Raw genomic sequence first — 27520 nt, 5'->3', positions numbered from 1 at the left:
ATGTTTTACATGAGGGAACAATAAAGATGTTTTACATGAGGGAACAATAAAGATGTTTTACATGAGAGAACAATAAAGATGTTTTACATGAGAGAACAATAAAGATGTTTTACATGAGAGAACAATAAAGATGTTTTACATGAGAGAACAATAAAGATGTTTTACATGAGAGAACAATAAAGATGTTTTACATGAGAGAACAATAAAGATGTTTTACATGAGAGAACAATAAAGATGTTTTACATGAGGGAACAATAAAGATGTTTTACATGAGAGAACAATAAAGATGTTTTACATGAGAGAACAATAAAGATGTTTTACATGAGAGAACAATAAAGATGTTTTACATGAGGGAACAATAAAGATGTTTTACATGAGGGAACAATAAAGATGTTTTACATGAGAGAACAATAAAGTTTGAGGTAAATATGTGTGGTCAGGTCCGCATTAGAGGTGTGGTTGGTAATCCATACTGTACCTCGAACCTGTCAGGGTCCGCGCCTCCCGCCTGACCCACGAAGATGCCCGCCCCCCTGTCCAGCTCCATGTCATCCGGCGAGCGCTCCAACTTCACCGTCTTCCCAGAGGCGTCGCACCCCATGAAGAAGGTCACCTGGTCGTTGAACACGGACAGAGAGAACTTGGTCCAGGAGACTAGGTCCAGGGAGGGCACGGTGAAACTAGCGGCCAGGTACGAGGCCTCCGAGTCGGGCTCTGTGTAGTAGAACAGAATCTTCTGATTCCTGCCGTCAGCGTCCGGGGCGCTCAGCTTCACCCCCACGTACATGAACTTCTGGGAGGCGTCTGTGATGGAGAAGAGGACCCCGGGGCTGGAGGGGAGGATTTGGAAGACCAGGGAGAAGTCTCTGTAGAAGGGGTTGGGGAGGTGAGCCAGGGCCGGCTGTCCTGCAGCAGTCAGCCCATCCTGCCCTCCGAAGTAGTAGGCGGGTTTCCCCCCCGGACCGGCCTGGGAATCATCAGGAGGCAGGTCTCCGATCAGCTGCAGTAGAGTCACACCACTCTCTGCTGAAGGGGAGGAGACAGGACAGGAGGTGAGGTTACACACACGAAGCCAGCGCTTACAGTACAGGAGTCCCATTGTCCCAGTTCAGAAACAAAGCACTAGCCCTTACTTAGGTCCCAGGGCACTGTGTAGATCTGAAAACATTGGATAGCAGTATAATAAAAATGTCACCTTGCATTCTGATTTGTCCAATTCTTTCAGACTAGTCTACATGAAGTGCCCAGGGCTTCTTTCAGACTAGTCTACATGAAGTGCCCAGGGCTTCTTTCAGACTAGTCTATATGAAGTGCCCAGGGCTTCTTTCAGATCTAGTCGACATGTAGTGCCCAGGGCTTCTTTCAGATCTAGTCGACATGTAGTGTGACCTGGTGTGACCTTACCACATGTAACATACAGTATATTAAATAATTAAATAAGATGATTTTCAAATAAAACATTGAATATAAAAGCTGCAAAACATTATCCAAAATATAAACCATCAACTTAGTGAATATCATTGGTGTTTAATATGAGGGTTACAGCATGAAATATATATATATTTATTTTATTTTACTATAAATTGGTTGACAATGTTTCAGTGTCAAACTGGTGGCAGTTGTGAAAAAAGTCAATAGTTGTACGAGTTGCAGTTTCATTATTTAGTCTATTTTCTCCTGAACCAGATGGTCTGTATACTAGAAACCTGTGGCCAATATGGACACAGATATTTAAATACATAATCCTATATACTGTATGAATACATTTTGTAAAAATTATTCAAGTCTAAATTACCAAAGTTATGATAGATTGCCACATATTTTCTGTTAAGTACCAAAAAAGGACTGAAGATTCCGGTAACTTTGGTAAACTACTGGTAGCTTTGCAACCCTAGTTCTACCTGGAACCAAAAAGGGTTCTTCAAAGGGTTCTACTATGGGGACAGCCGAATAATCATTTTAGCTTCTAGACAGCTTATTTTTTTCTAAGCTTGTACCATCTTCCTTTACCATACCCCCAAACTTAACCCTCAGCTGAACAGCCAAACTGATCCTGAGTCAGTTGTTAAGGGCATAGAGTAGGTATACACAGAGTACTTTATCATTGACATGAGGTTACCGAAGGGTACAAGGGCACAGTGCAGTAGCAGATTAGAAAGCATCATGCCTTGATTGGTGTGCTGTGCTTCACCAAGTGACTTAGCCAGGATGAGTGCCTCAGGCCATAGACATACATGTGCAGTGGAGTAAACAACATAGCCACTGGGCAAAAACTGGTTGAATCAACGTTGTTTCCACATCGTTTCAACAACAAAAAATGATATGTGATGATGCTCACATTGTCTTTCAAGCGCAGCAGTAAGCCTGACTGACCAAGGTAGGTAGTAGATGTAAAATAAAAGCAAAAATAAGGCTTTATGGAGAGAGTGTTGGGGTTCAGCAGGCAAAGACTGTGTCAAATGAACTTGGGCTGTTTTAGCATGGAAAAACGTCTGACTGTAATCCAGTTCCCATGGACTCAAATAGCCTAGAGGGAAATGAGGAAATTACATTAGACTAACCATCACATTCACATGAAATAGCACCTCTAGGGAACTAAACACTGGACAGACAGACATCCTCTCATGGGTGAACTGTCAGAGTAGATTTATGACAGCTGTTTACAGAAAAGCCCACACTGTACAATGTGAATGTCACACGAACCAGAGATACTTGAGATTTCCTATCCTTCCAGTGATATAAACTTAAACAGGGGAAGTGAACTCCGTAACACAGTCATTAAATCTCAGAGGATCTAGACTGAACCATGAGGAGTTATTCCAATAGCTAATGTTGTATCCTAAAAGGGATCTAACTTCTCAATGGCCAAAAGTGGCATTCATAAGTAAGTGAAATATTATATCATACTTAAGCAATAATGCACGAGGGGGTGTGGTATATGGGCCATATACCACAAACCCCCTAGGTGCCTTATTGCTATTATAAATGGGTTACCAATGTAATTAAAGGAGCAACACTTATGGTATAGGGTCTGATACACCACGGATATACCACAGCTGTCAGCCAATCAGCATTCAGGATTCTAAGATTATACAACGGGTGGGTCTAAATCCTGAATGCTGATTGGTTAAAATCGCATTCTAGCCAGTGTCTATTCTACAAGTTACCACGGGCTAAATCTATAAATGCCCTTTCAGGTGGTTGAGTAAGCCTACATTTTAAAATGCATCATGTCTCATATTAGTATCTTACTTCCAGTTGTGACTTGTGTGAACGGCATTTATTTGACTATTCGATACTACTTGGGTGCAGCCCTTGGACAGCAACCAATACAGAAGGACTATTGTACTACATCCTAAAAGGAATTGGAACAAGAGACTCAACACTTTTTGGACTAATCCCAAACATATGTTTCTACACACTAACACAGCAACACCACTTAGTCTGTACAGTCTGTACTCACTCCCACACCATATTGCTAAGCCAGCTAGGGTCTCACTGGACACTGCTGTTATGCTATCTACATTCTAAACCTGCAAGTTAACCGAAGCTTAGCTGAAGATCCTGTGGGATTTCAGCCAATTAGTGGGAGGCAGAGAGGGCGAGGGGGAGGCAGCTTCTCATCGGATGCACCTGTTATTGGTCCATCTGACAGGGCGCTAGGGCAGTCACAGCTGTGGCCCGGTTAGCCCAACACTAACCAAACACTACCGTAGATACTAACCCAACACTACCGCAGCCACTAACCAAACACTACCGCAGACACTAACCCAACACTACCACAGATACTAACTCAGCACTACCGCAGATACTAACCCAACACTACCACAGACACTAACCCAACACTACCACAGACACTAACCCAACACTACCGCAGACACTAACCCAACACTACCGCAGACACTACCGCAGACACTAACCCAACACTACCGCAGACACTAACCCAACACTACCGCAGACACTACCACAGATACTAACCCAACACTACCACAGACACTAACCCAACACTACCGCAGACACTACCGCAGACACTAACCCAACACTACCGCAGCCACTAACCAAACACTACCGCAGACACTAACCCAACACTACCACAGATACTAACTCAGCACTACCGCAGATACTAACCCAACACTACCGCAGACACTAACCCAACACTACCGCAGACACTAACCCAACACTACGGCAGACACTAACCCAACACTACCGCAGGCACTAACCCAGCACTACCGCAGACACTAACCCAACACTACCGCAGACACTAACCCAACACTACCGCAGACACTATCCCAACACTACCGCAGACACTAACCCAACACTACCGCAGACACTAACCCAACACTACCGCAGACACTAACCCAACACTACCGCAGGCACTAACCCAACACTACCACAGACACTACCGCAGACACTACCGCAGACACTAACCCAACACTACCGCAGACACTAACCCAACACTACCGCAGACACTAACCCAACACTACCGCAGGCACTAAACCAACACTACCGCAGAGACTAAACCAACACTACCGCAGACACTAACCCAACACTACCGCAGACACTAACCCAACACTACCGCAGACACTAACCCAACACTACCGCAGACACTAACCCAACACTACCGCAGACACTATCCCAACACTACCGCAGACACTAACCCAACACTACCGCAGACACTAACCCAACACTACCGCAGGCACTAACCCAACACTACCACAGACACTACCGCAGACACTAACCCAACACTACCGCAGACACTAACCCAACACTACCGCAGACACTAACCCAACACTACCGCAGGCACTAACCCAACACTACCGCAGACACTAACCCAACACTACCGCAGACACTACCGCAGACACTAACCCAACACTACCGCAGACACTACCGCAGACACTATCTAAGCACTACCGCAGACACTAACCCAACACTACCGCAGACACTAACCCAACACTACCGCAGACACTAACCCAACACCACCGCAGACACTAAACCAACACTACCGCAGACACTAAACCAACACTACCGCAGACACTAACCCAACACTACCGCAGACACTAACCAACACTACCGCAGACACTAACCCAACACTACCGCAGACACTAACCCAACACTACCGCAGACACTACCGCAGACACTAACCCAACACTACCGCAGACACTAACCCAACACTACCGCAGACACTAACCCAACACTACCGCAGACACTAACCCAACACTACCGCAGACACTAACCCAACACTACCGCAGACACTAACCAAACACTACCGCAGACACTACCGCAGACACTAACCCAACACTACCGCACACTAACCCAACACTACCGCAGACACTAAACCAACACTACCGCAGACACTAACCCAACACTACCGCAGACACTACCGCAGACACTAACCCAACACTACCGCAGACACTAACCCAACACTACCGCAGACACTAACCCAACACTACCACAGACACTAACCCAACACTAACCCAACACTACCACAGACACTAACCCAACACTAACCCAACATTACCGCAGACACTACCGCAGACACTACCGCAGACACTAACCCAACACTACCGCAGACACTACCGCAGACACTAACCCAACACTACCACAGACACTACCGCAGACACTAACCCAACACTACCACAGACACTACCGCAGACACTAACCCAACACTACCGCAGACACTAACCCAACACTACCGCAGACACTAACCCAACACTACCGCAGACACTACCGCAGACACTAACCCAACACTACCGCAGACACTAACCCAACACTACCGCAGACACTACCACAGACACTACCGCAGACACTAACCCAACACTACCGCAGACACTACCGCAGACACTAACCCAACACTACCGCAGACACTAACCCAACACTACCGCAGACACTAACCCAACACTACCGCAGACACTAAACCAACCCTACCGCAGACACTAACCCAACACTACCGCAGACACTACCGCAGACACTAACCCAACACTACCGCAGACACTAACCCAACACTACCGCAGACACTAACCCAACACTACCACAGACACTACCGCAGACACTAACCCAACACTACCGCAGACACTACCACAGACACTAACCCAACACTACCGCAGACACTAACCCAACACTACCGCAGACACTACCGCAGACACTAACCCAACACTACCGCAGACACTAACCCAACACTACCGCAGACACTAACCCAACACTACCGCAGACACTAACCCAACACTACCGCAGACACTAACCCAACACTACCGCAGACACTAACCCAACACTACCGCAGACACTAACCAACACTACCGCAGACACTACCCCAACACTATCACAGACACTAACCAATACTACCACAGTCACTAACCCAACACTACCGCAGACACTAACCCAGCACTACTGCAGGCACTAACTCAGCACTACCACAGACACTAACCAATACTACCACAGACACTAACCCAACACTACCGCAGGCACTAACCCAGCACTACCACAGTCACTAACCCAACACTACCGCAGACACTAACCCAGCACTACTGCAGGCACTAACTCAGCACTACCGCAGACACTAACCAACACTACCGCAGACACTAACCCAACACTATCGCAGGCACTAACCCAGCACTACCGCAGACACTAACTCAACACTACCGCAGACACTAACCCAACACTACCACAGACACTACTGCAGACACTAACCAACACTACCGCAGACACTAACCAACATTACTGCAGACACTAACCCAACCCTACCGCAGACACTACTGCAGACACTAACTCAACACTACCGCAGACACTAACCAACACTACCACAGACACTAACCCAACCCTACACCAACACTACTGCAGACACTAACCCAACACTACCGCAGACACTAACCCAACACTACCGCAGACACTAAACCAACACTACCGCAGACACTAACTCAACACTAACCCGAGTCACAAAAGAGCCTCAGGGAGTAACTGATTTCTGTCTACCAAACATAACAAGGAACGACAATGAAAAAGTTAGATAAGAGAGGCAGAACAAAAGAGGAATTTGGAATGTATTCACTATAGCTGTCAGAAAGTATTGTCAGTTACATACCAGCCATGTTTACCAACATGGATGTCATAACAGAGAATCCATCGACTCACTCACTTGTACTGCACTATACAAAATCAACTGGGACTGAGTTGCACTGCATTGAATGGGGATTCCCATGCAGGCAGATGTCGTGTTGACAGAGGAGAACGTGGGAACACCACCACCACATCCCAGGATCACATTTCATTTCAGTCATTTAGCAGCTGAGCCACATGGGACCAGGGTGGCTGGCCAGGCAGGCAGCTTCCCTTCCCTGTTCCCAATCTGACATGATTCCATGATTCTCCACACTGGTCTGATCCTTCACGCTATCCTGGCAACGCTCAGAGACGTTCCACAGCACTGCAGTAATAGGGAACCTTACAGCGTTCCAGGGATTCCCAGTCAGATATAGATTAAGGGAATATCCTGTCAATTACGTACTGCTGATGTCCCATCCCAATAGGGAATATATTCCCATCTCCCCCAGATTGGGAAATCCATGGCCTACAGTGCCCATTTTAAATTTGCAAAAAAATCTAAAAACTTGTTCTTGCTTTGTCATTATGGAGTATTGTGTGTAGATTGATGAGGATAATAAACAATTTAATCAATTTTAGAATAAGACTGCAAATTGGAAAAAGTGAAGGGGTCTGAAAACTGAATGCACTGTATGAGACCTGATCTCTGTATGTCACCGGAAATATCATGAACTTCCATATTTGGAATAACATGGAAGCATCATTTTGTGAAGTGAGTGGCCTCAATGCATGCACTGACCATAGAATGTCATGCACAAACTAAAGAACCCAAAACAAGGATATGTGTGTGTGTGTGTGCGTGTGTGTTTGTTTGTGTGTCTGTGTGTGTGTGTGTCTGTCTATGCATGTGAGTGTGTGTGTGTGTGTCTATGCATGTGTGTGTGTGTGTGTGTGTGTGTGTGTGTGTGTGTGTGTGTGTGTGTGTGTGTGTGTGTGTGTGTGTGTGTGTGTGTGTGTGTGTGTGTGTGTATGCATGTGAGTGTGTGTGTGTGTGTGTGTGTGTGCGTGTGCGTGTGTGTGTGTGTGTGTCTATGCATGTGAGTGTGTGTGTGTCTATGCATGTGAGTGTGTGTGTGTGTGTGTGTGTGTGTGTGTGTGTGTGTGTGTGTGTGTGTGTGTGTGTGTGTCTATGCATGTGAGTGTGTGTGTGTCTATGCATGTGAGTGTGTGTGTGTGTGTGTGTGTGTGTGTGTGTGTGTGTGTGTGTGTGTGTGTGTCTGTGCATGTGAAAATGGACCATGTGGGAATCCAATAAGCTTGTTAAGTACAGTACCCAGCGTCTGGGCCCAGAGGCCAGCACAACAGGCCTGCCAGTCTAAACATGCTGAAGTGGCTTGGGACGAGGCCTAACGACTGGCTCTCAGACCATGACTAAGCTGATGGGTGGTTTCAGTGAAGCACAAAATGGCTGCCATGTTGTATCACCCAGGTAGGTGTTAGTGGATGAGGGTGAGTTACGGTATGAAATACTTTTAGACATGATGGAAAGCACTATACGAATACAATCTAGAAAAAACGTGAGAAATCTTGTAGCCACAAAAACCCTGCTTGCCAATGAATACATACACCAACCTGCAGTCATTCATATCCATAACAATACATTACACTGAGAATGAATCAATCTTCCTTGGTGAATAAAATAAACAGTTACATTTATGTCAGTGTTGAAATTTGATATATTTAGCTGTATATACAGTGCATTCAGAAAGTATTCAGACCCCTTGACTTTTTCAACATTTTGTTACGTTACAGCCTTATTCTAAAATTGATTTTAAAAAATGTTTCCGTTATCAATCTACACACAATACCCCATAATGACTTAGCAAAAAAAGGTTTAGATATTTTTGCAAATGTATTAAAAATAAACAAAATAGGACGTTTTACGTAAGTATCATACCCTTTACTCAATTACAGCCTCAAGTCTTCTTGGGTATGACGCTACAAGTTTGGCACACCTGTATTTGGGGAGTTTCTCCCATTTTCCTCTTAAGATCCCCTCAAGCTCTGTCAGATTGGATGGGGAGCGTCGCTGCACCTCTATTTTCAGGTCTCTCCAGAGATGTTTGATCGGGTTCAAGTCCGGACTCTGGCTGGGCCACTCAAGGACATTCTGAGACTCTTCCCGAAAACACTTCTGCGTTGTCTTGGCTGTGTGCTTAGGATCGTTGTCCTTTTGGAAGGTGAACCTTCGTCCCAGTCTGAGGTCCTGAGCACTCTGTACTTTGCTCTGTTCATCTTTCCCTCGATCCTGACTAGTCTCCCAGTCCCTGCCACTGAAAAACATCCCCACAGCATGATGCTGCTACCCCCATGCTTCACCGTAGGGATGGTGCCAGGTTTCCTCCAGACATGACGCTTGGCATTTAGGCCAAAGAGTTTAATCTTGGTTTCATCAGACCAGAGAATCTTGTTTGGGTTTGGGTTCTTTGTCACCTCCCTGACCAACGCCCTTCTCCTCCGATTGCTCAGAATGATGGAGGCCACTGTGTTCTTGGGGACCTTCATTGCTGCAGAAATGTTTTGGTAACCTTCCTTAGATCTGTGCCTCGACACAATCCTGTCTCGGAGCTCTACGGACAACTCCTTTGACCTCATGGCTTGGTTTTGGCTCTGACATGCACTGTCAACTGTGGGACCTTATATAGGCAGGTGTGTGCCTTTCCAAATCATGTAAAATCAATTTAATTTAGCACAGGTGGACTCCAATCAAGTTGTAGAAACATCTCAAGGATGATCAATGGAAACAGAATGCACCTGAGCTCCATTTTTGAATCTCATAGCAAAGGGTCTGAATACTTATGTAAATAAGGAGTTTTTTGCAAAAAAAAAAAAAAAACCTGTTTTTGCATTGTGATTATGGGGTAATATGTATAGATTGATGAGGGGAAAAAATAATGTAATCCATTTCAGAATAAGTCTGTAATGTGACAAAATATGGAAAAAGTCATGGGGCCTGAATACTTTCCGTATGTACTGTATAACGTTATTTTATCCCCTCGCCTCTCTATCCTATCTTCATCCTCTCCTCTTCACTTCTGTTATCCTAGCAAAGAGCTTCCTCTTACAACAAGCCAAGAGGGCGTACATAAAATGTCCCACAACCCAAACATTGACTCAACTACAATCCATCTAGTTACCTCACGTCTGAGTTTCACTCTGTTTTAAATAAACTTAGGTATGTCACAGTGAACAATAAAAAAGTTAACAGAATGCTACCTCGTTGTAAAATGCTTCATTGCCTCGAGACCGCGCTGAAGCAATGGTGCTGTTCTCTTCGTCTGAAAACTGTAATAAGTAATTGTTTGGGAAAATCAGAAGGCCTACTAACTATGTGCAAAGAGCAACAGAAAACTATTTTCCTAATTCAATGATGCATCAGAGAGACCCAGAGGCCGAACATCAAACAACTGTTTGTTTAAACCCCCAGGTTTCAAAGATGACAGTGCCAAAAACTACTGTACGGACATAAGAATGTACTTTAATTACAGTAATGTAAGTAGCCGGTGGCCTCCCGAGAGGCGCAGTGGTCTAAGGCACTGCATCACAGTGCTAGCTGTGCCACTAGAGATCCTGGTTGGAGTCCAGGTTCTGTCGCAGCCGGCCGAGACCGGGAGACCCATGGGCCGGTGCACAATTGGCCGAGTGTCGTTCGGGTTAGGGGAGGGTTTGGCCAGCAGGTATGTCCTTGCCCTATCGCGCACTAGCGACTCCTGTGGCGGGTCGGGCACAGTGCACGCTGACACGGTCGCCAGGTGCACGGTGTTTCCTCCGACACATTGGTGCGGCTGGCTTCCGGGTTGAGCAGTCATTGTGTCAAGAAGCAACCCTTGGTACGGTTGTGTTTCAGAGGACGCACGGCTCGTGACCTTCGCCTCTCCCGAGTTCGTACGGGAGTTGCAGCAATGGGACAAGACTGTAACTACCAATTGGATACCACGAAATTGGGGAGAAAAAGGGGTAAAAAAATAAATAAAATAAATGTACGTAGCCAAAAGTGAAACCATCATCATTGTTTATTGGTGCTAACTTGCAATGCTTGTTAGAGGTGGTGACAAGCCCATCAAAGACCATTGGAACAGGCTTTAATGTGAAACACTGATCTTACTGTACCAGAAACAGACAGATGTCAGCTGGTGTTTGAGATATAGAGTATTTAACGCCACTTTCCATCCTCTCCAAGGACCCCCCTGTTAGAAAGTCTGAATGGTCCAACCTCTCCAGCTGTGACACATCCCAGAGGACCAGACCAACTGGACCCGGAGAGCTACAGAAAGGGGAGCAGTGCCAGAACTGAAAGCCCATCAGTTAACACTTCAGAGTGAGGCAACACAGCTGTGACATCTATGGCATTTCCACTGTTCCCAGGTCAGCCCTTAATCCATATTTGACCAAACCCCGGGTATGGTCAGTTAAAGATGACTGATGGTGGAACAGGAAACAAGAAAGCAGAGCACTCCACAAAGATGACATCACTAAATCCAACCTTGTACATTGGCTCAATTTGCTGAAAATCAGCCCCATTCTGCTATTCAAGCTAATGGTTGGATTGGTCATACATAACATAACATAACATTTGGCGCCACAGCAGCTAGGTTTTCTCTGGCAAGGGCCCATCTTTCAGAGATTTTGCCCATACTTGGAATCCTCTGGAAATTCAACTGTCTGCAGTGATTTGAGTTGGTATACTGTAGAGCAAGGGTTTTGCTACCTACATACCTATAACATCCATTTAAATAACAGATATTACAAAAATCAACACTTGTTTATTACGAAACATGATCCACTGCATGATAACATCAATGCGGGCAACAAGCATGCTTTACCACCCACTTGTTTCCCAGTGAACCAACGTGAACCTTCACATGTAATGAACTGGTAAATCCCCGACACAAACGACTCTCTCTTTCTCTTTGTTTTTCTCTTTACTCTTCTTCACATGGATGACTGGACGTTTCATTGACTCATTTCGACTCTTTACATCCAACTGTCACTGACACACTGTGTAAAAATGTGGGTGCGACCCATGACCCCTCGTGGAGATTCCGTGCCCCGGTCTGATCCGAATCAGACAGCTCCTTGTTGGAAGGGGGCACGCAAGGACACCCTCACCCTTTCTCCCACACCAGAGGGCAGAATCGCAACACTCTTCCCCAGAGCAGATCATTGTCCATGAATCTACCACCCCCAGCCACGCACCCCATACTGTCCATAACAGCACCAGTGTGGATGAGATGAAACCATTGTTCAGACTGCAGTAGTCTGCTCTGCTGAGAAGGCATCATTCACTCCTTCTAGAAACATTCTTCACTCCAATCCTCATGCTCACTGATTTCAGACATTGATTGAGTCCCAGAAATACTAGAATACAGTATGTAGGCTATGTAATATAAAGATGGCAATGAAAGGATCTCGCATCTCGATAAGGGTCGGATTGATTGTCGCCCACCAAGCCAAATTCCATTGGTACAGATAGTGGCGTGAAAATGCTTTGTAGATTGACAGAGACAAGATGGTTGACCCTCTTCAGCCAGATAGTTGAGTCAAATCTTAAGATGGCTGTTTGTAACAGTTTGTTTCCATCCTTCTACCTATAGGCCCATCATCAGCCTACCCATTAACCCATGCATCCCTTCATCCATCTCCACCTCTCATGCTGATAGGACAAACTTAGTGAACTCAGTAAAACAGGATACTGGAATAGAAAAAGGCACAACAGTGATAGAGAGGCCTAAGGGACAGTCCCCATAACACAGACTAACATCAACTCCACAACAAAACAGGGACTTTCCATTTAAACTCCCATCTCAAATGACAAGTGAACTCAAGTAAACAAAGGAAAGAGTGCACTGTGTGTGTGTGTGTGTGTGTGTGTGTGTGTGTGTGTGTGTGTGTGTGTGTGTGTGTGTGTGTGTGTGCGTGTGTGTGTGCGTGTGTGTGTGTGTGTGTGTGTGTGTTTGATTCAGTGTGTATGTACAAGTCTAGGAATGCATCCCAGAAGAGAACGACATGCTGACAAGCACGTGCTGTTCCACTGCTTTGCTTGGCAAACTGAAGCACCAAGTAAATCACAAATGAACATGTTCTGAAGTAATTTATCTTGTCGGGCAAAAACACGACGAGTGCAAACTACGATGAAATGAGTACAGCCAATATAAGGAAACAGTCTTTCTATCCTGTCTCATATTGACCTATTCTGTCATGTATTACAATGAGGAAAACAGTGACATATATATATACTAGTACACTGCAATGCATTTCTTTTAAATGAGCCTTCCAAAAATAGTGGCTTTACAGCCTAACCCCTATTTTATAGGACTATGGTTTACGATAACTTTTCAACTTTATCTAAACTCCTACCCTACTTGGTAAAAGTAAAGTTAACACGGACAATGAAAAACATTTTCAATAACATGCTAAGAAACCTGAGCACTTACAAATCCCCACGGGAAAACAGCTGTGTGATAAATATGGCTTGATGCGTTTAATGTGCTGTGACTCTGAACTCAGACAATCAATTCTCCCATGCATACTCAGCTGGGAATGATTTATTGAGCTGCCATAGCCTGCCGAGCTAAAGCCCAGGTAGAGCTTATAGAAGTCTTCCTGTTCCTTTGTGGGTTCGGTACGAGCATATCTGAATACTCATAAATGCTGTATTGGGAAGAATGCAGGACATGTATTTTCCACTGTCTGAAAACAACATGCTGTGGCATGATTTTGTCTCATGCTTTATGTATATTTCATGGATTGTCTCCAGTCTATGCAGACAAAACATTATTATTAACGTTAACATTCATACACAACATGCAAATGGTCCCAGGTTGGTGGTCTATAGTGCCGGTCAGTCATGCTTGTGTTCATGTCACACTTCTGAGCACGTGCAGTGGAGTATGATTGACCCCAAAACAAGGTACAATCATCAGCAGTCCATGAAAGTCCACACAAGCATTTTGAAGGATAACGCGTGTCTATGCTGCTTCACAAAGGTGTGTTAAACACACGTGCACAAGCCCGCCCGCCCACACACACACACACACACACACACACACACACACACACACACACACACACACACACACACAGCTGACCAGACAACCGGATTCAAAATGTATCTCCAAACAGGATACATTCTAACCCGCGGTTTTACCTTTCCGATGACTAACTGACACGCATGGCGGACACCGCAACCCCGCCTCCTGATCCCTGTCGGGCAGCAAATTACACTCTACAGGAAGTCGCCCGTCATCCAGGGCTGGCCAGCAGCTGTCTTGCAGGACTTGGCAGAAGCTGCAGCAAGGCAGCAGGGGAACCTTGTCGAGCACCTGGCCAGGCAGCGGGCACCTGGGAACGAGGAGGAGGCAGAGGAACCATTCGGCTCCATGGTGGCACCCCGCCTTGGCCAGCCACGCCCACTCTCTCAGGGCCATGCCAACCTCCTCCACAGAGGTGTGGTTCAGGAAGTTGGGCAGCGAGAAATGCTTCGACCCCCTTGATATGCAGATCGGCCAATCAGAGGACACGAGGTGGCAGGTTCCATTGTGGTCATGAGAAGTGATGTCAGAGAGGTTGGTCTTTGGTTCGCCCTGTTTCACCCCCTCAACCCCTGTGAGGTCATCTGTTAGGTTAGTGGGGAGAACCAAGCTTTCCCTTTCTCCAAGCCCTGACCCAGAACCCGAGCCGGTCCCTGAACCTACACCAGACTCAACCCCCGATCCAAACCCAGACCCTACACCAGACGCTGAACCAGACCCTGATCCTGAACCCATCTCAGACCCAGACCCAGATCCTTCCTTAGACACAGACCCAGACCCAGATCCTTCCTTAGACCCAGACCCATATCCTTCCCCAGACCCAGATCCTTCCTTAGACCCAGACCCATATCCTTCCCCAGACCCAGATCCTTCCTTAGACCCAGACCCAGATCCTTCCCCAGACCCAGATCCTTCCTTAGACCCAGACCCAGATCCTTCCCCAGACCCAGATCCTTCCTTAGACCCAGACCCAGATCCTTCCCCAGACCCAGATCCTTCCTTAGACCCAGACCCAGATCCTTCCCCAGACGCAGATCCTTCCTTAGACCCAGACCCAGATCCTTCCCCAGACCCAGATCCTTCCTTAGACCCAGACCCAGATCCTTCCCCAGACCCAGACCCAGATCCTTCCTTAGACCCAGACCCAGATCCTTCCCCAGAACCAGACTCCTCCTTATTAACCGTCTGTGTGGTAGGGCTCGCCACTCCACCGTCAGTCCAAGTGGTTGGGGTCGCGTCCCACGTCTGCACAAACTTACGGATCCCATCAGCCACGTTGATGATTTCTGCCCCAACCCCTGCCAGGTTCTCCTCACCTCTCTTGGGCTGTCCTCCTGCCTTGCCCAGTGGCGGAGCCTTCGTTGGGGCTTGGGTAGTAGGATCAGGGTCCTTGTTCCAGAACCAAGCATCCAGATGACCTGCGCTGAGAGCCAGGAGAAGGCCCAACCACAACGTCATCTTAGACATCCCGCTCCTTCAACCCACCGTCACCCAGAACCTCCTTGTCTGAGAGTATAGATTCCACAACAAACACTGGATCCAACAAGCACGGAGTTCTGTCTGTGTTCTTACTGTTCCTCCACCTACTAGCCGGCTAGTCAACAGTCACTCAAGCCCCCTCTGTCCATAAGGCACACTGTTAGCATGCACACACACACACTGACCCTCCTTTCACTCCATGCGCCAGTCCACTGCAGAATCTCTCACACACACACACACACACACACACACACACACACACACACACACACACACACACACACACACAAATGAGGAGGTGGGGTTACTGTGCTGGAGAGGGGCTTCATTGGTAAATATGAATTTCTCCCTCACATTCTGGCCCCTCCCTCCTGTTACTAGGTTGATGAGTGGGTCCCCCTCATACACACAGTCCTCAATGAAGAGAACATGCACACTGACACACACACACAGACAGAAGACACACCACACCACACACAGAGAGAGACAGAGAGAGACAGAGAGAGAGAGAGAGGGAGGGAGACCCATTCACTGGGTTCATATAGTATCTCTACCATTACAAATGTGAATAGGTTGGTGAACTCCATCATCTACTCACAGCTCTTGTAAAAATATATGACATAACTGGCCATACCTTTGAGGTCATTCATTATTTTACAGCTGTGTGAGTGAGTGAGTGACTGAGTGAGTGAGTGAGTGAGTGACCAAATGAGACAGAGCGAAGGATGAAGAAAATGAGGGAGAACAGCTGAGAGCGGAGAGGTTCAGGAGGAGCGTATCTGATAGATGTTTTAAGCTCTCGGCCCCCAGGGGCCTAACGGCCAGCCCATTGCCTCATCTGAGAAAAACTTCCAGTAATTTCCCCGCTCCATGGTTCCCACAGCCTGGCTCAGTCCTGGGTGCCCCTGATGCCCAGTTACCCCGTCACCCCTGTCCCTGTCCGTCTTCACTATCCAGCTGTTGCACATTCCTCCTGACACAGACAGACCTCCCACAACCCTGCTACCCCTCCTAAACCCCTAATGCACCCCTAATGCACCCCAACCACATGACTGATAGACTCCTAGAGAAGCACTGGTATCTCATTCTGCTGGAATGAGATACCACACACAGTATTCTTATAGTAAAATGTGTGAATGCATAAGAGTATTCTTATGGTCACGTGTGAATGCATATGCATAGATGGAGGGAAACGGTCCAGTCAGGACTATGTGAGTGTTTGTACTGTGTGAATAGTGAAACTGGCCAAAACACAACAAAGGGAGAGAAACATGATCCATAACCACAGGGCCAACCAGGTGGTCCTTTTTCAAAACACTCTTGGTTGGTAACAGGGACAGCTGGGACCACTGAGACCAGGATGGAGAGACTGATGGTCATCCTCATCAGACAGGAAGACTGGCACTGCCTAGCTAGGGGGTCTACATGGTTAAAGAACTGGCACTGCCTAGCTAGGAGGTCTACATGGTTAAAGAAGTGTCACTGCCTAGCTAGGGGGTCTACATGGTTAAAGAAGTGTCAATGCCTAGCTAGGAGGTCTACATGGTTAAAGAACTGTCACTGCCTAGCTAGGAGGTCTACATGGTTAAATAAGAGTCACTGCCTAGCTAGGAGTCTACATGGTTAAAGAAGTGTCACTGCCTAGCTAGGAGTCTACATGGTTAAAGAAGTGTCACTGCCTAGCTAGGAGGTCTACATGGTTAAAGAAGTGTCACTGCCTAGCTAGGAGGTCTACATGGTTAAAGAAGTGTCACTGCCTAGCTAGGAGGTCTACATGGTTAAAGAAGTGTCACTGCCTAGCTAGGATTCTACATGGTTAAAGAAGTGTCACTGCCTAGCTAGGAGGTCTACATGGTTAAAGAAGTGTCACTGCCTAGCTAGGAGGTCTACATGGTTAAAGAAGTGTCACTGCCTAGCTAGGATTCTACATGGTTAAAGAAGTGTCACTGCCTAGCTAGTGGTCTACATGGTTAAAGAAGTGTCACTGCCTAGCTAGGGGGTCTACATGGTTAAAGAAGTGTCACTGCCTAGCTAGGAGGTCTACATGGTTAAAGAAGTGTCACTGCCTAGCTAGGAGGTCTACATGGTTAAAGAAGTGTCACTGCCTAGCTAGGAGGTCTACATGGTTAAAGAAGTGTCACTGCCTAGCTAGGAGGTCTACATGGTTAAAGAAGTGTCACTGCCTAGCTAGGGGGTCTACATGGTTAAAGAAGTGTCACTGCCTAGCTAGGGGGTCTACATGGTTAAATAACTGTCAATGCCTAGCTAGGATTCTACATGGTTAAAGAACTGTCAATGCCTAGCTAGGGGGTCTACATGGTTAAAGAACTGTCAATGCCTAGCTAGGGGGTCTACATGGTTAAAGAAGTGTCACTGCCTAGCTAGGGGGTCTACATGGTTAAAGAACTGTCAATGCCTAGCTAGGGGGTCTACATGGTTAAAGAAGTGTCACTGCCTAGCTAGGAGGTCTACATGGTTAAAGAAGTGTCACTGCCTAGCTAGGGGGTCTACATGGTTAAAGAACTGTCACTGCCTAGCTAGGAGGTCTACATGGTTAAAGAAGTGTCACTGCCTAGCTAGGAGGTCTACATGGTTAAAGAAGTGTCACTGCCTAGCTAGGAGGTCTACATGGTTAAAGAAGTGTCACTGCCTAGCTAGGGGGTCTACATGGTTAAAGAACTGGCACTGCCTAGCTAGGAGGTCTACATGGTTAAAGAAGTGTCACTGCCTAGCTAGGGGGTCTACATGGTTAAAGAACTGTCACTGCCTAGCTAGGAGGTCTACATGGTTAAAGAAGTGTCACTGCCTAGCTAGGAGGTCTACATGGTTAAAGAACTGTCACTGCCTAGCTAGGAGGTCTACATGGTTAAAGAAGTGTCACTGCCTAGCTAGGAGGTCTACATGGTTAAAGAACTGTCACTGCCTAGCTAGGAGGTCTACATGGTTAAAGAAGTGTCAATGCCTAGCTAGGAGGTCTACATGGTTAAAGAAGTGTCACTGCCTAGCTAGGGGGTCTACATGGTTAAAGAACTGGCACTGCCTAGCTAGGAGGTCTACATGGTTAAAGAAGTGTCACTGCCAAGCTAGGAGTCTACATGGTTAAAGAACTGTCACTGCCTAGCTAGGGGGTCTACATGGTTAAAGAACTGACACTGCCTAGCTAGGAGGTCTACATGGTTAAAGAAGTGTCACTGCCTAGCTAGGGGGTCTACATGGTTAAAGAAGTGTCACTGCCTAGCTAGTGGTCTACATGGTTAAAGAACTGTCAATGCCTAGCTAGGGGGTCTACATGGTTAAAGAAGTGTCACTGCCTAGCTAGTGGTCTACATGGTTAAAGAACTGTCACTGCCTAGCTAGGGGGTCTACATGGTTAAAGAACTGTCACTGCCTAGCTAGTGGTCTACATGGTTAAAGAACTGACACTGCCTAGCTAGGGGGTCTACATGGTTAAAGAACTGACACTGCCTAGCTAGGAGGTCTACATGGTTAAAGAACTGACACTGCCTAGCTAGGGGGTCTACATGGTTAAAGAACTGACACTGCCTAGCTAGGAGGTCTACATGGTTAAAGAACTGTCACTGCCTAGCTAGGAAGTCTACATGGGGAAAGAACTGACACTGCCAAGCTAGGAGGTCTACATGGGGAAAGAACTGACACTGCCTAGCTAGGAGGTCTACATGGAGAAAGAACTGTCATTGCCTAGCTAGGAGGTCTACATGGGGAAAGAACTGACACTGCCTAGCTAGGAGGTCTACATGGTTAAAGAACTGACACTGCCTAGCTAGGGGGTCTACATGGTTAAAGAACTGACACTGCCAAGCTAGGAGGTCTACATGGTTAAAGAAGTGTCACTGCCTAGCTAGGAGGTCTACATGGTTAAAGAACTGACACTGCCAAGCTAGGAGGTCTACATGGTTAAAAAAGTGTCACTGCCTAGCTAGGAAGTCTACATGGGGAAAGAACTGACACTGCCTAGCTAGGAGGTCTACATGGGGAAAGAACTGACACTGCCTAGCTAGGAGGTCTACATGGAGAAAGAACTGTCATTGCCTAGCTAGGAGGTCTACATGGGGAAAGAACTGACACTGCCTAGCTAGGAGGTCTACATGGTTAAAGAACTGACACTGCCTAGCTAGGGGGTCTACATGGTTAAAGAACTGACACTGCCAAGCTAGGAGGTCTACATGGTTACAGAAGTGTCACTGCCTAGCTAGGAGGTCTACATGGAGAAAGAACTGACACTGCCTAGCTAGGAGGTCTACATGGTTAAAGAACTGTCACTGCCTAGCTAGGAGGTCTACATGGAGAAAGAACTGACACTGCCTAGCTAGGTGTCTACATGGTTAAAAAAACTGACACTGCCTAGCTAGGAGGTCTACATGAGTAAAGAACTGACACTGCCAAGCTATGAGGTCTACATGGGGAAAGAACTGACACTGCCTAGCTATGGGGTCTACATGGAGAAAGAACTGACACTGCCTAGCTAGGAGGTCTACATGGGGAAAGAACTGACACTGCCTAGCTAGGAGGTCTACATGGTTAAAGAACTGACACTGCCTAGCTAGGGGTCTACATGGAGAAAGAACTGACACTGCCTAGCTAGGAGGTCTACATGGGGAAATAACTGACACTGCCAAGCTAGGAGGTCTACATGGGGAAAGAACTGACACTGCCTAGCTAGGAGGTCTACATGGAGAAAGAACTGTCATTGCCTAGCTAGGAGGTCTACATGGGGAAAGAACTGTCACTGCCTAGCTAGGGGTCTACATGGTTAAAGAGAAGAGATCTAGAGAGGAAATATGCACATGTCTGTGGTGTGATGCATTTGTCTCCTCATTTGTGTTATATTAACCCAACATGGGTGGACTAACTGTCATAAAATGGTTGGGATATTGTAATGGGTTCTTTTCACTGTTACATTTTCTGCTGGTGACAGATCTGAACTATTTGTGTGTAATTGAGGCAACCTATCCAAGTGATGTATTATGAAGAGTATCCAGCTTATCACAAAAATATCTAAGACTAATTGACCTTCCTTAACATGGGAAAACCATGGATTGCCAATGTACTTACTATACATTACAGGGTTTTTTCTGGATAAAAAAGGGACTTAGGTGGTGGGCGTGGCAATGGGCCTGGGAAAGAACATTTTAGAGGCCTCCATCTTGGCAGGCGAGAGGACATTTTGCTGTTTTCAAAGTAATTTCCTGCAAATCTACACATTTTGTCATGGTTCTGAAAGGAAAAAAATGCTGTTTAAAAGCTCATTTCATTCACGCACATGCGCAAGCACGCACGCACACACACATCCTCTAGTCCTTGGCAAATAGTACTAGAGGACTATAGAGATCTTCCAAGTAATTAGTTAAGGTTTATGGAAGGGGATTTACAGTGAGAGCATGTCAGGACCCCACATTGTTAAATACCCCCACCACAGCTGTATGGACCCAACCAGGGGCGGACTGAAACAATAATTCTGGCCGGGAATTTGACTCCATCCCAGGCCACCCTGTTCATGCAAACCACCAGACTGCTAATTTTGTAGGCTAACCCTATTTGTTGATGCAACAGGTACCAAACTAGTTATACATTTGGCCACTATGTTCATCTGGGAAGAAAGTTATCCACATTACAATATACAAACATTTGGGACTGACCAACAAGTAGCCTATCTGAACACTGAGTTTTCAAGGTATGCTATGGCTATGGGTGCACCCTCAAACTCACTAGGAATACACCAATCATAGCACATACAAATGTACAAGGTATGCCCCCCGATTACAGTCCTACTGATAATCTCATAAACAAAGCACATATTCATCTAAAATCATAGCCTACATGTTTAGGTTTGTGCCTTTAAGTTGTACCTGAAGGTTCCTGCTCTGAGTCTGACTCTGAACTGACCACCATCAACCAGTCCGCCATTGGACCCAACACAACACTCTCTAACACCCCGGCCATTCACAGCCTCTCACAGACAGTTCAGCACTCCCAGGACATCCACAGCCTCTCACAGACAGTTCAGCACTCCCAGGACATCCACAGCCTCTCACAGACAGTTCAGCACTCCCAGGCCATCCAGAGCCTCACACAGACAGCTCAGCACTCCCAGGACATCCAGAGCCTCACACAGACAGCTCAGCACTCCCAGGACATCCAGAGCCTCACACAGACAGCTCAGCACTCCCAGGACATCCACAGCCTCTCACAGACAGCTCAGCACTCCCAGGACATCCAGAGCCTCACACAGACAGCTCAGCACTCCCAGGACATCCACAGCCTCTCACAGACAGCTCAGCACTCCCAGGACACCCAGAGCCTCACACAGACAGCTCAGCACTCCCAGGACATCCACAGCCTCTCACAGACAGTTCAGCACTCCCAGGACATCCAGAGCCTCACACAGACAGCTCAGCACACCCTCAGCACACCATCCAGAGCCTCACACAGACAGTTCAGCACGCTACTTTGTTCTGTATTTATATTTCACCCTTACTCTAACAGAGAACACAGTATAATTTACAACAGCACCTCACAAGATGAGATTGGCAATGGGACAATAAATAGTAGATTAATTGATTGATTTGTAGCCCATGAATTGTCCATGTACTTCATTGGAGGCTACTGAGGGGAGGACGGCTCATAATAATGGGTGGAGTGAAGTGAATGGAATGGTATCCAAAACATGTGCTTGATACCATTCCATTCACTCCATTTCAGCCATTACTATGAGCTGTCCTCCCCTCAGTAGCCTCCACTGATGTACTTGTGGGTTATAGCTATGAGAAGTTGATTTACTGGTAAGAGCTTACAATAAACACAGCCACCAGTAAAGGGGAGCATTGAATAGGGAACCATTGCATTGAGGCACCATCATTATGGAGAGGGGTATTGGAATCTGTGTGCAAATAAATTAACAAAAATGCATGAAATGCTGCCATCTACTGTCGAGTGGACTACACATACTACACTGAGATGAGGAAAAAAGCTGTGTCTAGTGTGTGTGTTATTTCACTCATGAGTTCAACTAATACTCACTTACAGTTGAAGTCGGAAGTTTACATACACTTAGGTTGGAGTCATTAAAACTTGTTTTTCAACCACTCCACACATTTCTTGTTAACAAACTATAGTGTTGGCAAGTCGGTTAGGACATCTACTTTGTGCATGACACAAGTAATTTTTCCAACAATTGTTTACAGACAGATTATTTAACTTATAATTCACTGTATCACAATTCCAGTGGGTCAGAAGTTTACATACACTAAGTTGACTGTGCCTTTAAACAAAAATGGCTTAAGGACAACAAAGTCAAGGTATTGGAGTGGCCATCACAAAGCCCTGACCTCAATCCTATAGAAATGTTGTGAGCAGAACTGAAAAAGCGTGTGCAAGCAAGGAGGCCTACAAACCTGACTCAGTTATACCAGCTCTGTCAGGAGGAATGGGCCAAAATTCACCCAACTTATTGTGGGAAGCTTGTGGAACCCGAGACATTTGACCCAAGTTAAACAATTTAAAGGCAATGCTACCAAATACTAATTGAGTGCATGTAAATTTCTGACCCACTGGGAATATGATGAAAGAAATAAAAGCTGAAAGAAATAATTCTCTCTACTATTATTCTGACATTTCACATTCTTAAAATAAAGTGGTGATCCTAACTGACCTAAGACAGGGAATTTGTACTAGGATTAAATGTCAGGAATTGTGAAATTTTAAATTCTGTGGTTGTGTCTGTGGTTGTGTTTGAAGGAGGGGGAGCTAGGTTGAACCCACTGTGGGATATCGAAATGGGATTTTTTTCAGAGAGCGAAGCAGGGAATATTCAGAGGAGAGGGTGTAAAACTGAAAAACACTGTTTTTTTTCTCAAGTATCAATGCCGGATTCATTAGAGAAGACAGGAGAGCAACACAATAAGATGCTTGTTGTGAAGTATCTTTTAACTAGAGTACAAGGGGACCTTGGTTTCAGGCAACAGCAGAAAGAAATCTGTTGAGATCTGTAAACATATTGTATGATAAAAAACAACCGTCTATAGATACTCCATATTTAGCTTATCTACTGTCATCGACCACAAATATATTGACTTTCCCCAACTCAGTAGAAGAGACACAAGAAAAAAAGTTGAGTAGTCCCAACACTTTGATATTCTGCTCAGGATAATGGGGGAGTACTGTGCCTATAGATTTTTGGCACAAACGACCTGGCTCAAAAACATGGTAGTGGAATCATGACTTCAATAACTGTTAGAACAGTGGTCAGAAGAACACAACAAAAAGCACAGGCCTTGTCAGCTTAAGATGTTGAAAAACATGTACGGATCTGATTATGTAAAGTGATCTATAACAGCGCTTTGGTCCGCGATACTTTATGCTAGAAACAAGTTGTAAAATACCCGGGAAAGACGTGACTCCAATGCATATGGGGATATCATTGTTTCCAATGCATATGGGGATATCATTGTTTCCAATGCATATGGGGATATCATTGTTTCCAATGCATATGGGGATATCATTGTTTCCAATGCATATGGGGATATCATTGTTTCCAATGCATATGGGGATATCATTGTTTCCAATGCATATGGGGATATCATTGTTTCCAATGCATATGGGGATATCATTGTTTCCAATGCATATGGGGATATCATTGTTTCCAATGCATATGGGGATATTATTGTTTCGTATCTTTGACATTCACAATCTTCTATAGCCAGGGAGACAAAAAATGTACTTTGCTTGAGAAGTTATCTAATTCTGTCCCTTTCAATTTACTAAGCTATTCACTTTCTGTACAATAGAAGATGTTTAAACCTAGATAGCTATTAGGGATACACTTGTGACCTTGTTACGGTGCGTGAATGAGGACCCAAAAGCGAATTAACGTAAACAGAGCTTCTTTAATAACAAACAAACGTAGGCTCAGATGGACCGGCAGATTCCGACAGGACAGGACAAGGTTGCAGCAAACATGACGATAGTCTGGTTCAGGCATGAATAACACAAACAAGAATCCGACAAAGACAGAAACAAAAACAGAGAGAGATATAGAGGACTAATCAGAGGGAAAAAGGGAACAGGTGGGAAAAGGGTTGACGAGGTAGTTAGGAGGAGACAAGGAACAGCTGGGGGAAAGAGGGGGAGAAAAGGTAACCTAATAACGACCAGCAGAGGGAGACAGGGTGAAGGGAAAGGACAGAAACAAGACACAACATGACAATACATGACAGTACCGCCCCACTCACCGAGCGCCTCCTGGCGCACTCGAGGAGGAAACCTGGCGGCAACGGAGGAAATCATCGATCAGCGCACGGTCCAGCACGTCCCGAGAGGGAACCCAACTCCTCTCCTCAGGACCGTACCCCTCCCAATCTACTAGGTACTGATGACCACGGCCCCGAGGACGCATGTCCAAAATCCTACGGACCCTGTAGATGGGTGCGCCCTCGACAAGGATGGGGGGGGGGGGGGGGGGAAGACGAGCGGGGGTGCGAAGAACGGGCTTGACACAGGAGACATGGAAGACCGGGTGGACGCGACGAAGATATCGCGGAAGAAGAAGTCGAACTGCAACAGGATTAATGATCTGAGAAATACGGAACGGACCAATGAACCGCGGGGTCAACTTGCGAGAAGCGGTCTTAAGGGGAAGGTTCTGAGTGGAGAGCCAAACTCTCTGACCGCGACAATATCTAGGACTCTTAGTTCTACGCTTATTAGCAGCCCTCACAGTCTGCGCCCTATAACGGCAAAGTGCAGACCTGACCCTCTTCCAGGTGCGCTCGCAACGTTGGACAAAAGCCTGAGCGGAGGGGACGCTGGACTCGGCGAACTGAGATGAGAACAGCGGAGGCTGGTACCCGAGGCTACTCTGAAAAGGAGATAGCCCGGTCGCAGACGAAGGAAGCGAGTTGTGGGCGTATTCTGCCCAGGGGAGCTGTTCTGACCAAGACGCAGGGTTGCGAAAAGAAAGACTGCGTAAGATGCGACCAATAGTCTGATTGGCCCGTTCTGCTTGACCGTTAGACTGGGGGTGAAAGCCGGAAGAGAGACTGACGGAAGCCCCAATCAAACGGCAAAACTCCCTCCAAAATTGAGACGTGAATTGCGGACCTCTGTCCGAAACGACGTCTGACGGAAGGCCATGAATTCTGAAAACATTCTCGATGATGATTTGTGCCGTCTCTTTAGCAGAAGGAAGCTTAGCAAGGGGAATAAAATGAGCCGCCTTAGAGAACCTGTCGACAACCGTAAGAATAACAGTCTTCCCCGCTGACGAAGGCAGTCCGGTGACAAAATCTAAGGCGATGTGAGACCACGGTCGAGAGGGAATGGGAAGCGGCCTGAGACGGCCGGCAGGAGGGGAGTTACCGGACTTAGTCTGCGCGCAGACCGAACAAGCAGCCACGAAACGACGCGTGTCATGCTCCCGGGTGGGCCACCAAAAACGCTGGCGAATGGAAGCAAGCGTACCCCGAACGCCAGGGTGGCCGGCTAACTTGGCAGAGTGAGCCCACTGAAGAACGGCCAGACGAGTAGGAACGGGAACGAAAAGAAGGTTCCTAGGACAAGCGCGCGGCGACGGAGTCTCAATTCCCCAGACAATCAACCCGACAACACGCCCCTCAGGGAGAATCCCCTCGGGGTCAGTGGAGGCTACTGAAGAACTGAAGAGACGAGATAAAGCATCAGGCTTGGTGTTCTTAGAGCCCGGACGATAAGAAATCACGAACTCGAAACGAGCGAAAAACAGCGCCCAGCGCGCCTGACGCGCATTCAGTCGTTTGGCAGAACGGATGTACTCAAGGTTCCTATGGTCGGTCCAAACGACAAAAGGAACGGTCGCCCCCTCCAACCACTGTCGCCATTTGCCTAGGGCTAAGCGGATGGCGAGCAGTTCGCGGTTTCCCACATCATAGTTACGTTCCGACGGCGACAGGCGATGAGAAAAATACGCGCAAGGGTGGACCTTGTCGTCAGAGAGGGAGCGCTGAGAAAGAATGGCTCCCACGCCCACCTCTGACGCGTCAACCTCGACAACGAACTGTCTAGAGACGTCAGGTGTAACAAGGATAGGTGCGGATGTAAAACGATTCTTGAGGAGATCAAAAGCTCCCTGGGCGGAAACGGACCACTTAAAGCACGTCTTGACAGAAGTAAGGGCTGTGAGAGGAGCTGCCACCTGACCGAAATTACGGATGAAACGACGATAGAAGTTCGCGAAGCCGAGAAAGCGCTGCAGCTCGACGCGTGACTTAGGGACGGGCCAATCAATGACAGCTTGGACCTTAGCGGGATCCATCTTAATGCCTTCAGCGGAAATAACAGAACCGAGAAATGTGACGGAGGAGGCATGAAAAGTGCACTTCTCAGCCTTCACAAAAAGACAATTCTCTAAAAGGCGCTGGAGGACACGTCGAACGTGCTGAACATGAATCTGGAGTGACGGTGAAAAAATCAGGATATCGTCAAGGTAAACGAAAACAAAGATGTTCAGCATGTCTCTCAGGACATCATTGACTAATGCCTGAAAGACAGCTGGAGCGTTAGCGAGGCCGAAAGGAAGAACCCGGTACTCAAAGTGCCCTAACGGAGTGTTAAACGCCGTCTTCCACTCGTCCCCCTCCCTGATGCGCACGAGATGGTAAGCGTTACGAAGGTCCAACTTAGTGAAAAACCTGGCTCCCTGCAGGATCTCGAAGGCTGAAGACATAAGAGGAAGCGGATAACGATTCTTCACTGTTATGTCATTCAGCCCTCGATAATCTATGCAGGGGCGCAGGGACCCGTCCTTCTTCTTAACAAAAAAAAACCCCGCTCCGGCGGGAGAGGAGGAGGGGACTATGGTACCGGCGGCAAGAGCTACAGACAAATAATCTTCGAGAGCCTTACGTTCGGGAGCCGACAGAGAG

At 46.8% G+C, this 27520-nt stretch overlaps 1 protein-coding gene across 5 annotated transcripts in view; it reads right to left on the bottom strand.

The window, feature by feature from the left end:
• Window positions 1-27520, bottom strand: part of LOC110495439 (collagen alpha-1(XVIII) chain) — a 71139-nt gene that overhangs the window by 23208 nt on the left and 20411 nt on the right. The window contains exons 1-2 of one of the 5 annotated variants that reach the window (XM_036951938.1): window positions 14243-15803; window positions 479-1026 (exon numbers count right to left, since the gene is read on the bottom strand). In XM_036951938.1, coding sequence (XP_036807833.1) covers window positions 479-1026; window positions 14243-15593 — 1899 coding nt within the window. In that variant the 5' untranslated portion in view covers window positions 15594-15803. Of the gene's footprint in view, window positions 1-478; window positions 1027-14242; window positions 15804-27520 lie in introns of those variants that run through there. The other 4 variants (XM_036951939.1, XM_036951942.1, XM_036951940.1 and 1 more) reach the window with 4 other exon arrangements.

The sequence above is a fragment of the Oncorhynchus mykiss genome, chromosome 18, assembly GCF_013265735.2.
Source record: "Oncorhynchus mykiss isolate Arlee chromosome 18, USDA_OmykA_1.1, whole genome shotgun sequence".
NCBI classification, from domain to species: domain Eukaryota; kingdom Metazoa; phylum Chordata; class Actinopteri; order Salmoniformes; family Salmonidae; genus Oncorhynchus; species Oncorhynchus mykiss.
This window is presented reverse-complemented; position numbering and strand designations above follow the sequence as displayed.